Here is a 14,598-nt window from a genome sequence, read left to right on the forward strand (position 1 = left end):
TGAGTGTTGGTGGGAGAAATAGTCCTGGGTTTGGCAGCTGAGAAGATGCGGGGGTGCTGGAGGGGGGGCTGCCCGAGTGTTCGCTCATTCCCGGGATTGATTGTTCTCAGCTCTGGGAAAAGAAGCAAAACTCAGGTCACTCATACCAGCCCGCGAGGGGCTTTAAAATATTTAAGAAAGAAAAGGAGAGGATATAGTTTCCTTATTTCCTGGGGTTGGGACGTGGGGGCCGCGGGTTGGCTGTCTTCTCGGGAGCTGGTTGAAGAGGCAGATGGGGAGTGTCCTGGCTGGATGCAGAAGTGCCGGTGTGAGAGTCCAACAAAAGAAGAAGAAACCTAACGAGGGGGAGAGAGAGAGAGAGAGAGAGAGAGTTAGTTGAGGATGGCAGCTTTCTATATTTAAATAAATGTTTATTTTTAAACAAAGTGTTCCTTGATTAGACAAACATATGGACAATACTCCCAACACACCTTCAATGTTGTCCTCCAGCTTCTTTTTTTCTTACCACCAGACTTCATTCTCTTCACATTTTGAAAGAACTAAATACTCTACACCCAATCGGAGCCTTTCCGTGCCTCTTGCTGGTTTCATTCTCTCTCTCCTCTGAGGAGGACATTATCATCATGGTGCACGTTTTCATGGTTTTTAATATAAACTCTACAGAGAAGGGTTGCCCACGTGCTTACTGTTTTAATACAAAGTATTAGGCCATGCGGATCCTTTTGTGACTTGATTTATTCCTCTCATTTTTTTAAACTTTAGATAATTAAGATATAACTAACATACTATAAAATGCATCCTTTCAAAGTGTACGATCCTGTGTTTATTTTAGTAGATTCATCAAATTGTAGAATCCTCCCCACTACCTAATTCCAGGACATTTTCATCACTTCCCAAAGAAGCTCTGTACCCGCCGGTAGTCAACTCCTACCGGACAGTTGGATTGTTTTCACTTTTTGGCTGTTCTGGAAAATGCTACAATGAACATTTGTGTCCAGCTTCTTTGTGGACACTCTGCACTTTTTCTGTGCCAAGCTGGGAATTTTCCAGAAGGTTCTGACATGGCTAGGGAGCGCTCCTCACCCAGTTGAGGTCAGGGTTCACTGCCAAGTCCAGAGCAGAGCCGAGGCGAGGGGCTGGGTGGCAGGATAATACCATGGCAGGAGGTTGGGGTAGGGTGATGGGGAAAGAAATGTTCCCAAGAGGAGGAGGAATCCTGTGAGTGGGAAACAGCTCACCAGGTGTTTACTAGCAGGCCAAAAACAAAACGTGTTTTCTCAGAGATCACAAATGCCCACAGGGACCCAAGGGACACAACACATGGATAAAATGGCCTGTTGGAGAGTTCCAGCCCCAAGGGTGGGGACAGCCTTCTGTGGCTCTGGCTGATTGTTGCCGCAAGGGGCCTGTGGAGTAATATCGCCTGGTCTCCCCATCTTCCCGGAGAAGCCAGAAATCCCATCTCTTTGGGGGAGCAGATGTGTGGATTCTCTGCATTTAAAAATATTGGCAGCTAGTTCAAATTTCGTAAGAACGCGGAGTGGGGGGCAGTTAATAAAGGACGGGTCGGGCCACGGTGAGCCCAGGGGACCACATTCTAACCTCTGGGCTTTCTGTTTAGCTTTTCCTAGTCAATCAGAAATGCAATAAAGGAGCCTCGACCCTTGGACTGTCCCCAACTGACACAGTCTCGGAAATTTTTTTTCCAAGTTCTATATAAAAATTTGATGATGGGAAGTCAGGAAATCAAACCAACGAGGAGAGAATGTTTTGAGTCTGAAAGATTCTAAGTCCCTGCTCGAGACTCCTGGCTATTAACTATTTTTAGACCTTTGAATGCCAAACACTGCCCGACTCGCCAACCTGAAACGCTCTTCCCACGGCAATCTTTGGCAGCGCTGCCTTTGACAAAACAGAAATGAGGAGGGAGTGCCTGGGTTTTATGGAATTGCAGAAGGAGATGATTTATTCATCCCAGATCCTGAGAGCTGGTCATTAGATCAGGATGAAAAGAGCTGCGTGACAGGCAGAGTGATGGACTACGGAGCCTCTGCTCCCTTGATGGGCCTGATGAGCAGCGATCGCTTCTTTCTTCTCTGCGCGGACAGAGGGGGGCAGTCCGGGAGGGGGAAGCATGTGAGGAGGGACCCCAAGCAGTGGGGCTGCAGCAACTGCCTGTCTTACTAGTCTGTTGTTCAAAGATCAGCCTGAGTCCAGCCTCCTCCAGGAAGCCTTCCCTGACTTGCCAGTCTGTCTTCTCCCAACACCTAGTCTCAGGGTTCGCGAAGCACACGTTCCTCTGAGATCTCATTCCAACTGAGGACCAACCACATCCCAGGCAGAGTTCTAAGTGCTGGGGATACAATAACGGGCAAACACATTCGTAGGAATGTGTGTGTGTGTGTGTGTGTGTGTGTGCACGCGCTCATGAGTGGGGGTGGGGACCAACAGAACTGATCAATCAGTTAGTCGACAAATCACTTAGTAGGTGGAAAGGTAAAAGCCACAGGAAACAGAGAGCTGGCTAACGGGGTCAGAGCTGTAGGGACCGGGATGGAACTTTAGATAGCATGGCCTGAAGGGGATTTACTGAGCAGGTGGTGTTTGAGCAAACACTGAGTGGATGTTCTTTTGCCTTTAGCACCTTGTGCTCATGCTGAATGGCTTGGGATAAGCTTTTCCCACGATTTTTTTTTTTTTTAAAGCTTAAAATAGAGTTACTCATTTATTCAACAAACATTTGCTGAGGGTCTGTCTGGCTTCTCATCATCCTTTGGGTCTCAGCTCAAATGTCATTTCCTATACGGGCAGGCCCCAGACCTTTCATGGTCTCCTGTTGTAATCTAGATTCTAGTTTAAAATAAAAATGGACCCTTTTAATTTAAAATTTTTTTTGTATTTATTTGTATTTAAATTTTTTTAATTAAAAAATTTGTTCAGCTTTTTTTAAAAAAGAAAGGCAATTCTATTTCATTTTAGGACAGCATCTTCCACGACCAGGACTTGCCTTCTTTATTTACCTGACCAGCAAGACAGGGCTCTTATCTGTTTCGTCTACCAGTGAATGCTCAGTGCCTAACGCATAATATGTGCTTACTAAATGTCACTGCATAAATGAGTGTGCCGGGGACCATGGTGACTGTCATGTTACAATAGGCTTTGGCCTTTGAAGAGTCAAGTTCATGCCACCCAGCAGTCCTCTCCTTGGTATTTTCCCAAAGGAGTTGAAAGCTTATGTCCACCAAGATGTCCTTCAGTAGGTGAGTGATTAAATAAATCGTGGTCCATCCCAACAATGGAAAGTTATTCGGCACTTAAAAGGAACGAGCTGTCAAGCCACGAAAAGATGTGGAAGAACCTTAAATATATATTTCTAAGTGAAAGAGGCCAGTCTAAAGAGGGCTCACACCTAGGATTCCAGTGATAGGACATTCTGGAAAAGGCAAAACGACCGAGACAGCACACAGTTCAGCAGCTTCCAGGGAGTGGGCAGTGGATAGGCAGAGCACAGGGGACTTGCCAGAGGATGGTGAGACTTCTCTATAGGACACCATGAGGGTAGATGGAGGTCATCCTGCGTTTGTCCAAGCCCGTCGAATGTACGCCACCGAGACTGAACTGTGAAGTCAGCTATGGAGTTTGGGTGGTGGTGATGTCAACATAGGTTCATCGGTGGCAACAAATGTACTGTCTGGTGGGGAGGCTGATAGTGGGAGGAAGTCGTGGGGAGAGCAGGGGGCTTCTGGGGGGGGGCGGTCTCTGTACTCTCCCCTCCATTCTGCTGTGAACTTAAAACTTTGTGAAAAAACCAAGTCTTAAAGAAGAGAATGACATTGTGGTCGTGGAGACAGACCTACCTTCTCAGAGCAAAGAGTATAAACACACTGTCCAGCCAGGCCCAAGAACATGGCTCAGAACTCAGCGGGCTGGTAACTCCTTGTCTCCTGGAATGCAGAGGGCAGCCCTGGGTCTTTACAGGTGTCTGACTGCGCCGTTTAGGTGTGGTCAGTGAATTAAACAGATAGGCACTGAAGGCCTACAGTTTTTTGGGTGTGTCAGCTGCCGCAGGCACCTCCCGGTCCCCACGGAGTGAACAGGCTAGAGGGAGGTTGGAGCTCAGCCTTCTTGTGCTCACTGGGAGGAAGCAGCACAACCTCTCCCGGGACCTTTGCTCAATGGGGTCATGAGCCAGTAGGTGCCTTGCTTTTGGTCATTTAAAAACGTAATGCCAGAAAAAAGCTCTTAAGACGGAGATCCCGACGGAGGTCAACCTTTCTTGCTCCACTTCTAGAGAGGCTCATGTGGGGAAAGCTTCAGCAGCTCAGCCTGGGAGCTCAGAACCATCTAGAGGTTGGTGGGGGTGGCGGGGGAATCATGGATGTAAATGGTACAACTTGCTGGAGAAGAGTTCAAGGTTTCGAGCCCTCCCCTCCCCCTTCTCTTATTTCTCCCTCCCTTCTTCCTCCCCTCCCTCCCCCAAACAGCCATGATTGTCATCATGAGTTAGATGCTGAGAAATGGCGGGATGTGGCTCTCGGCGACAGAGCTGCTGGTTTGGGTCCCCCATACCCCTCCCCTGTCTCCATCTCTCCTCCTTCTTGCCTGTGTGTCTGAGCTGCAGTCACACTGTGCATTCAAAAGCGGCCTCAGCCCCACCTTAGGGGTCCTGGAGTCCTGGGGAAGACGCTCAGCTTTATTCAAGCAGAAGCTTCCGTGGGAAACAGGGCTTTGGGAACCAAGTCCTTCTGGGAGGATGCTGAGTGCTCAGCCTCGAGGGGAGCAGCAGCCAAGTAGCAATTCCTGCCTGACCCTCCGAACACCACACACACACACACACACACACACACACACACACACGCTTCTCCACCCCAGGGAAACATATCTCATGAATATCTCACAGCCACAATACTGATCCAGATTCCTCAAAGGCAGTTGGTAATTATTAAATTGAGAGGATCGTGAAGCACTTTTCTAAATTTGAAAGGTTTATCCAGGACAGATCAAGACCAGGTAAAGTTAATAATTATAAACCCATTTCCATAGAAATGGACTTATTAGCAAGCATGCCAGCTGCCTGAAACTAAAAAGACCCCTTTCCTCCGGTTTGAAGGAAATGACTTAAAATAAAAACCTGTGCGTAAGTGACTCTGAGTTGATCCGTTTGTAGCTGGACTCGGGCAGATTCCTGTAGCTCGGGCAGCTCATGGGCTGGACAGTCAGAGAGGACCAGGAAAGGCCCGGGAAGGGAGGAGGGGGCTGGCCCTTTCACACAGACCCTGCCCCCTCTGCCCTAAGACTGGCTGTTTCTATACCCCCGAGACCAGAGTGCAGATTTTGCAGGATCAAATCGCTGAGAACACAGAGAGTTATGCTCCTTTTCTTCTCTTGCTGGGGGTCTCAATTTCTTGGTGTTTGCCTTGCTGAGGTCTACCAAGTGCTGAGAACCCAAGAGGAATTAGAAGCAACTCCCAAGGGGCGCCTGGGTGGCTCAGTGGGCTAAAGCCTCTGCCTTCGGCTCAGGTCATGATCCCAGGGTCCTGGGATCGAGCTCCGCATTGGGCTCTCTGCTCAGCGGGGAGCCTGCCTCCTCCTCTCTCTCTCTGCCTGCCTCTCTGCCTACTTGTGGTCTCGGTCTGTCAAATAAATAAATAAATAAAATCTTAAAAAAAAAAAAAAAAAGCAACTCCTAAGTCATGGTTCCGAAGACAGTGCAGCCCAAAGAGGAATTGAAGATCTCGTCCAATAGGACCAAGCATCTCTTGTAGGAGACTCAACAGATGGAGAAGTAAAGACTTGCCTCCGTCCCTAAGACCTTGAAACCCCGTCGGCAACTCAGAATTCGCTCTTAGCCTCCCCTTGTCCTGCCTCCTTACTAGAGATTCCCAGGTAAACTGGGGCCCCCGGGTGGGGGTTCTCCCGTGTGCCCACTGTCCATCTTCTCACGAACTGAGGGATCTCTATGCCATACATGCTGTCTTCCCTGTGCAGAACACCGTGACAAATAGATACTTGAGGACAGAGCTCCCATGTCCCAACCCAGCTTAACTGGGACCCCAAGTGTCATTTTAATAAATTTGTATTTCAGGGTGAATAGCCATTTCTGGCTGCTGGCCACAGTAATGGACAGAGCACTATCAGAGAGTTTCTTAAAGCCTTGCCTGCATGGAAGAGGGTTGGGCATGACCCGTTCTATATGGAGTCTAGTGTCGTTCTGATTTGAGTGGAATTCTGCATCGGGCAGGTCAGTTCTGTCAATACTATCACTATGGCTGACCCTTGCCTCTGGTACCTCTTGGCTGTCTCTAACCATCCAGTTGGGGTTTACACCCTCTTCTGAAGTCAGCAGGGGGGAGGGGAGCTGTCCATGGTACGGCATTTCTGATTGGTGACCAGCAAGCCCGGGGTTATTTTCAAAACTCTTTCTGCAGACCCTGTCCACACCCTGAAGGCTTCCAAGCCCATTTTGGTCCAGGCAGGCCCACTGACAGTAAACGAATAGGATGGTTTGTGTGACTCAGGTCTCGGGGAACCAGGAATCGGTCACTCTGCTGTCAGGTTCCTGGGGTGGGGATAAAGTTAGCATCAGGGGTGACGGGAAAGGCTACAGAACAGGAGTCCTTCACAAATCCTGTGCTGGATGACCCTGGTCTTAACTCTCTGTTCAGTGACCTCTCCCGCTGGCACAATGGGCTGCCTATAATTTACAACATCCCCGTCAGTGACAAGGTGCTCCCGTGTGCAAACATACTGAGAGTGACGCTGGTCTTTTTCATGTTTCTGTGTCGCATCTGCCTTCTTCCCCTCCTCCAAACACATACGCAGTGCTGCCACTCCATGAATTAAGGCAGGGGAATTCTTATGTCTCATCTCACTTCAGGGTCATGACACGAGGAATCACTTATGTGTCGCTCATGGTTACGTAGTGGACAGGGAGCTATGGAGTCCTTCCCCTGCTTGGTCTCATCATGCTGCCACCAGTGCATGACGTCACCACCCTTCTCCCCAAATCATAAAGCTCTGAGTTTGAGCCACAGGTCCACAGACATACAGATACGCAAATGTGGAATTAGCCAGAGTCCAGGCTGTGCCTCAGGAATGGAGGGAGGCTCAGGGCCCCTCGCTGTGTGCAAACATGGGGGTGGGGAGAGCTGTCTGACCTGTTTACCCAGGGAAGACAGATGGGTTTCCACTGAGCCCTGCAGACGGACGGCCCACCCACTTGGAGGTGTGGGGGTCACTGACAGCCCACGAATCAGGCTCTGTCAACACTGTTGTGTTGGGCTTTCGACTGGCAAGGAGGAACATGGCATTCATGCTGTTCTGTGGAGCCTCAGGTTTTCAACTGCACTTCGACCTGTGTTTGTTTTCCAGGGCAAATGGCACCTTCTATGAGATCCTGCAAGTGGACTTTGGGGTTGACAACAGCAGCGGCCTGGCCGGGGCGCAGCCCATCACCTGGCAGGTAGAGTACCCGGTGGAGGACTCCATGAGCGAGCTGGCCATCTCCGAGATCTTCGTCAGCCCGACATCCTTTGTGGGCATCGTCCCTCTGGCAATGGTGAGAAATTTGAGCTTCGGCAGAGGGTCACCAAGAGGTTTTCTTGGTGCGCTTCTAATGTTCCAAGAAACATGACGTGTTTTATAACCTGGTTTTTTTTTTTTTTTTTTTTTTTTTTTAATGCACCTGATGAGAACGTTTAAGCAAGGGAAATACACTTGGGTTACATTTTATTAGCCTGCTTTCTCTAATGCCTTTTTGGCAACAATTTGGGGTCTGCCGTAAATCTCTTCTCCTTTGCGGATATTGGTGAATATTTCCTGGGGGCTCCTGTTCTTTATGGCCTCAATCTGGGCCCCCATCAGGACCGAGGGCTGGGTCGAGTGGAACGCACCAGGCATCCGAGTGGGCACAGTGCTCTGCACGCTGAGTGAGCAGTTCTGGCCACCACGCCTCACCGGGCAGTTCCCAGGTAGCGTGGGGCCAGGCAAGCTGAAAAATGTGATAGCCTGAAGCAGGCTTGTTGAGGACTGGCCCGCTGAGCCTGCAGAGAGTCCCAGAGTCTGTAAAACCACTTCCCGTTTCTGTTCCTGGTCGGGAGGTGACCAGATTTTCCCTTTGAGCTTGGTTAAAGCTCCGTTCATGACCAGGCTCAGGGGCCCCATCTCAGAACAGGGTCATGCATGAGGTTCCAGAGTGTAAAAAGGACAATGCTGGTGAGTCACAGGGGTCCTCAGTTCCCAGGAGTACCCCATTCCTAATACCCCTTCCCACACTGGAAATGTTCAGTGGAACAGGAAATATTCAGCATTGCTTCAGCCTTCCATCTGGTGACAAAGCGTGAGGGTCAGCACCCAGATACTGTAGGGCAATCTGTGGGTATTTCTATTGTCCATACTCCAGTTGGATACCAGGGTTGAGGTCCTCGCAGATGAAACCCTCCACCTGCCAATGCAGTCTGCAGTTCGGATATCTGGGTTCTTACGCTTGTCTATGCCCAAAACATACTTTCCCTATGTGTCCCCGTGCCTGGCTCCTTCTCTTCACCTTGACTGTGAAGAGACGCACCCTCCAGCCACGTGGGCCGGAACTGGCTCTCTGTCCCCGTCGCCCGGCTCTCCCTGTTCACACCACTGCCCTGTTTCAGCTTCTTTATAGATGTGATTGGTGTTGGAGGTGCAGGGCTCCCCTTCCATCCCCTTCCTGCAAGGTGAGATCCGTGAGGGTAGGAGTCCGTCAGTTGTGTCCACATCTGCGATCCCGGCCCCTAGAACAGTGCCCGAGACAGTGGCTGTATGCTGTGAGTGAAGGTCAGCGCATGAATGAAGCCCTTGCTTTCATCCCAGCTACTGGGCTTATCTAGTTCTCGAAAGTTAGCCGGATGGAGTTGACCCGCCTCGGCCGCAGTCTCCATTTTGGTTTCGGTGCAGCCGCAGGCAGCAGGAAATGGCCCTGTTAAGGGGCAGAGAGAGACGGATGTGGATTTTAAAGCAGAACGAGACTGTTCTGATTCTCCAGATCAACCTCAGTCTGGCTGAGGTTGGCTTATGGTTTTACGCTGTGTCCTTACCATGGGGGGGCTCTGTGCTTAACGGGGGGTCTCTGTTCATGGGGATTCCGCAGCCTCCTGTTGCTTCTGAGGACGGAATTCCGAGGGAGAAGGTCACGCCCTCCTCTGAAGGGCAGGTGCCGGTTTGGGGAAGAGCAGGAAAGGGGGCTGGAACCAGGAGAGGGGCAGAGCCCCGTGGTTGGCCAAGCGCAGCAGCCCGCAGACCAAATCCAGGGTCAGACACAGCCATGACCATTTGTCGTGGGTTGTTGGTGGCTGATTTCACGCTGTTGTGGTGTGTTCGGCGTTTGCAACAGTGTAGCCTTGGCCAAACTTTGGTTTTAGCATTTCGCCGGCCCTAATCGCCGGCCCTAAGTCCCCTTCTGAGGAGAGTGCCTGCCCGTGGGGACCGTTATTCTGCTGTTATTGGGCTTCAGGGGATGTGCTGGTTGTCCTGTCTCTTGGGATCCCCTTTCCTGATAAGATCTTTGTTACAGACACACGGATGCTCTTTGCTGACGGTGACACCCTCTCTCACGATGCTGCCTGAAGACCTAACTCACAGCTCCAGGCCGGGTGGGCTGTCCCTCACAGGGTCAGGGCTCGGAGCTGGGACAGCACAGAATTGGGTGGGGAGAGAAGGAGGCGGTGAAACCCACACAGGAAGGAAGGAAGAGCCTGGCAGGGCAGGGAAAGCAGGCATTCGGAATGTGGCCCTAGATCATGGGCTGGCTTTGATGGTCTCTCTGCATGGGTTGGCACTTCCCTGTGGGGTGTCCCTGCTCTTTTTTTTTTTTTTTTCCTTAAGATCTAATTGGCTTTATTAAACATTTCACAAATCGGGCAGTATCTTATTTAGAAAGTAGGAAGGACTTCCAAAGGGCTACAGAAAGGGAGGGGCTCTAAAAGCAGGACAAGAAAGTTATAAGCAGAAAAAAGGATTATTTCAGGGGAGGTCACCTTCCATTGCAGACAAAAGGGTCTCGGGTAAATTATCTCCTCTTCCTTTGGGGGATGGAGAGGACCCGTGGGACAGGTTGCCTTATTGGTGCTGATCAGAACATTGCAGACCAACCAGTTAATTCTATGTTCCTGAGGGAGGCGGACACTTTCAGGAGGCCGGGTGTGGGGCCCTGGTTTGGTGATGTGGTCGTAGCATAAGTGACTCCATTATGTTATGTTATCTTATCTTATTTTAATTCTATTCTATTCTGTTTTATTCTATTTATCTTTTCAGTGTTCTAAGATTCATTGTTTATGCACCACACCCAGTGCTCCATGCAGTCCATGCCCTTCTTAATACCCACCACCAGGCTCACCCAAGCACCCACCCTCCTCCCCTCCAAAACCCTCAGTTTGTTTCTCAGAGTCCACAGTCTCGCATGGTTTGTCTCCCCCTCTGATTTCCCCCAACTCACTTTTCCTTTCCTTCTCCTAATGTCCTCCGTGTAATTCCTTATGATCCACAAGTAAGTGAAACCATATGATAACTGACTCTCTCTGTGCGACTTATTTCACTCAGCATAATCTCCTCCAGTCCTTTCCATATTGATGGAAAAGTTCAGTATTCATTCTTTCTGATGGCTGAGTAATAGTCCATTGTATATATGGACCACATCTTTATCCATTCATCTGTTGAAGGGCATCTTGGCTCTTTCCACATTTTGGGTATTGTGGCCATTGCTGCTATGAACGTTGGGGTACACATGGCCTTTCTTTTCACTACATCTGTATCTTCGGGGTAAATACCCAGTAAATACCTAGTAGTACAAATGCTGGGTTATAGGGAAGCTCTGTTTTTTTATTTTTTGAGGAACTTCCACACTGTTTTCCAGAGTGGCTGCACCAACTTGCCTTCCCCCCAACAGTGTAGGAGGGTTCCCCTTTCTCCACATCCTCTCCAAAACACATAGTTTCCTGTCTTGTTGATTTTGGCTATTCTAACTGGTGTAAGGTTCTCAGTGTGGTTTTGATTTGAATTTCCCTAATGGCCAATGATGATGAACATTTTTTCATGTGTCTGTTAGCCATTTGTATGTCTTCTTTGGAGAAGTATCTGTTCATGTCTTCTGCCCATTTTTTGATATGATTATCTGTTTTTTTTTTGGGTGTTGAGTTTGAGGAGTTCTTTATAGATCTTGGATATCAGTTTTTTGTCTGTACTGTCATTTGCAAATATCTTCTCCGGTTCCATGGGTTGCCATTTTGTTTTGTTGACTCTTTCCTTTCCTGCTCCTGTGTCTTACTGACTGGTGCCTGGGGGTGGAGTGCAGTGGATACCAGTGGCGAGCTTGCCTGCATCTGGAGGTTTCTCTGCTGCCTTCCTTCAGTCACCCCCATTCCCTGCCCTCAGGGGCCATCCTGGTGCTTTGCTGCTCAGGGAGGCTGGTTTTACATGTGTTGTGCACGCGGCATGTCTCTGACCATTTGACGCCACCCGGTGCTCCCCATCTGGCTGGTCTTTAGTCAGGGACAGTTTCTCACATTGGGCTTTCATTCCTTTTGGCAGGAAGGCGCCGGGGTTGGGTGGTTGAGTGGTGCTGTGTATCGCCATCTATCTCTCAGAGCACTGTGAAGAGTGGCTCTGACGTGGCTCCGGAGCACCAGAGCTATTTTGTAAAGTTGGCCATGGGACCAAAGTTGGTAGCTCCTCCTCTTGTAGTCAGTAGCTGTAGACGTTCCCCAGACGCACAGCTGCCAAGGGGAGAATTCCGCCCACCGTGCTTGGCAGGGAGTACCTTCTACGTGCTGCTTCCTTTTCTCTCTTCCTGCCTTCCCCTTCCCTTTCCTCTTCCCCCTCTTTCCCTTCGTCACCTCCTTTCTTCCTTCTCCGTGGCAACTAACTCTGGGCGGCTTCTGCATGGAAGACATGACTTGTCCACAGAACATCCACAAATGGGCTTGTTGCTCTATCAGTTGTACCCAGAAACAGAAACCACTTAAGTAGCGAGAACACAGTGATGGAAGCCTGAACACGCAGCTCAGCAATGAGTACGATGAGCAGGCAGACACAACAGAAGAGTCGGGAACTCTGGCCAGAACAAGATTCCACTGGCCCCAGGGCTGGAGCAAGGGGAAGCATTCCTGGGAAGCAGACCTGGGTCCTCTGAGCAGCAAGAACCCCACAGAGAATGGATCTGAAGGTCCACAGGCTCTGGTTGATGCCGCCGTCTTGCTGGTTTTGTTGCACAACACGACTCCAATGTCCCAAGTGTGTCCTGTTCATCAGAAGCCCGTGCATTCGGCACACAGCCGCACTGAGTCCTGAATCTGCCCAGAATGTTCCACTTGGCTGGTTTCTGGTCTCTTTTTGCCTCAATAGTCCACTTGGAGAGGCCTCTCCTGGCTGCTCAGACCAAATTAGTTCTGTCCTTCTTACACTCTTGTTCCCTTGCTTCTTGTAGACCCCACCAGTGTCTGCAGTTCACGCTTATTTACGTGATTGTGCATGTCTGTCTCAGTGTGGCTCTGATCACGAGAAAGAATTTAAACGGAGAAAGTTTGCTCTAAAGGGTCATTATTCATAACGGAGACTGGAGTAATGACGGATTGCTTAGTAAGAAACAAAGAGAACGCTGAAGAGTGTTCGAATGGCAGCCTTCACGAGCATCCACGGCTCCAGGGCTGAGCTGGGGGCCCCAGGAACAAGCCCCCCGCCGCCTCCCCTGCCCTGAGATCCAGCTCTTGCTGGACAGGGTGTGGTCCCAGCTCACGGAACGTGGAGAACTTGCAGAGGTAGCATGCCAGTGGAACTTCCTGGAATCCTGAAGACTGTTCTTTATAGAAAGATGTCTCATCAGAGGCATCGGTGGCTGCTGGGCAAAGCTGCTGGGTGCAGGGCGCTGTAGGAGCTGGGCATGGGGATGGCTTCCGGTGCTGGAGAAGTCCCAGCACGGGTGCACAGCCCGTAGACAGGGTGCACCAGAATCCCAAGGCAAAGCCCTTTCCCTTGGAAACGTCTCTCCAGCACCCCTACTGACAGCTCAACACGTCACCTTTTGGCAAAGGAAAGGGCTCGGGCCCATTTACATAGAGCAGGTAATGAGGGCTGAATTTGGAGCTGGGCGGCAGTAGGTTGGAAAGCAGAAACAGGATCGCAAGCTCCTGGAGGGGAGGGACCGTGTTTGCTCTGATCACTGGGGACTCCGTGCAGGATGCCGAGCATACAGTATTTGCTCAACAGATGAATGGATGGTCATATTTACTGTCAGAACCCAAGGCCACTGGCTGGATCTCTCCTTTGCGGAGTCGATTTCCTTTAGCTGCAGTAACAAATCACTGCAAGCTTAATGACTTAAAGCAACAAGAAATGATCATTTTATAGTCTGGAGGCCCGAGAGTCTGAAATGGGTCTCACTGAGCTGAAATCCACCTGTCAGCAGAACTGCATCCTTCCTGAAGCTGAGACGGAGAAGCCACATGTTGCCTTTTCCAGCTCCTAGAGGCCACTCACATCCCTTGGGTCCTGACTCCATGTCATTCAAACCTCTGCTTCCGTCATCACATCTCCTCTCTGACCCTCCTGACTCCCAGAGTCCCTTAGGAAGGCCCTTGCAATGACATGGGTGCCATGTGGATGTTAGCCAGGAAAATCTCCCCATCTCAAGAGTCTTCAGTCTCCCTCTTGCCAGGTGAAGTAACATATCCATAGATTCTGGGGATTACGATGTGGACATCCTAGAGGGGCCATTCTTTCCTCCCACCTGCTTTGCACAGGACCTCAGTCTCCCCTTTCTAGTCTTCCTCAGGCAGTTTACTCCATCTCTCTTCCCATGATCTGTTCCGTTGCCTGAGGAGCTTTCTGGGTCTCGTGTCATCCCACCCCCTCTGACACCTCCAGGCTCCGAGGACACTGCTCTCCTGGCATCAGGGAAGCCCTCTGCACTCTGCTTTTCCAGAGGATCTCACGATAGAGACCCGACAGGCATGGTCATCTCTAGCCTCTTTGTTTACAAAGACAGCCTTTCATCCTGGAGGGTAGGAGCCACCATGGGCCTGGTGCCAGGGAGGCTTCGGTTGTAGCTCCTCCTCCAAACCCAGGAGCTGGGGAGAGGAGACCTGAGGGCAGAGCCTACCTGGCTTCTCATTCTGCATGTAGCCTCCGAGGGGTCCCCTAACTTCTCTTTGTTATAGTTTCTCATGTGTGAATCCCAAGTAAAAACACTGGTCCTGTCTGTTGCACAGTGATGTCATATGGACCAAGGGACCTAGAACAAGTACAAGCATGCTTACAACATCCAGGAAAATGTGAAGGTCATGCATGCAGTGGAGAGCACCCCAGGTAGATTGACCCGGATCCAACTGTTATGTCGAATTAACGACCCTCTCTACCTTGTCAGTTTTGTTATCCTGTTCATTTACTTGGGTGATACACATACTGGGAAAATTTCAATGATTTTTGCCTTTAAGGTAGTTGGCAGTAGAACATTTTGGTCAAGAGTACAGCTTGTTGGGTCAACTTGTTTAGACTGAAATTGGAATTTTAGTGTTTACTGGCTGGGTTATCGTGGGCCTATCACTTTACTTACCTGAAACTCAATTTTCTGGTCTG

At 50.0% G+C, this 14,598-nt stretch overlaps 1 protein-coding gene across 2 annotated transcripts in view; it reads left to right on the forward strand.

The window, feature by feature from the left end:
- TMEM132B (transmembrane protein 132B) overlaps positions 1–14,598 on the forward strand; it is a 353,798-nt gene that overhangs the window by 258,898 nt on the left and 80,302 nt on the right. For both annotated transcript variants that reach the window (XR_014302643.1, XM_082698602.1), the window contains exon 4: positions 7,372–7,558. Coding sequence is in view for 1 of the 2 variants with exons in the window: in XM_082698602.1 (XP_082554728.1) it covers positions 7,372–7,558 (187 nt within the window). In the remaining variant the exon portion in view is untranslated. The remainder of the gene's footprint in view (positions 1–7,371; positions 7,559–14,598) is intronic.

The sequence above is a fragment of the Mustela nivalis genome (genome assembly GCF_964662115.1).
Source record: "Mustela nivalis genome assembly, chromosome: 14".
In the NCBI taxonomy this organism is placed as follows: domain Eukaryota; kingdom Metazoa; phylum Chordata; class Mammalia; order Carnivora; family Mustelidae; genus Mustela; species Mustela nivalis.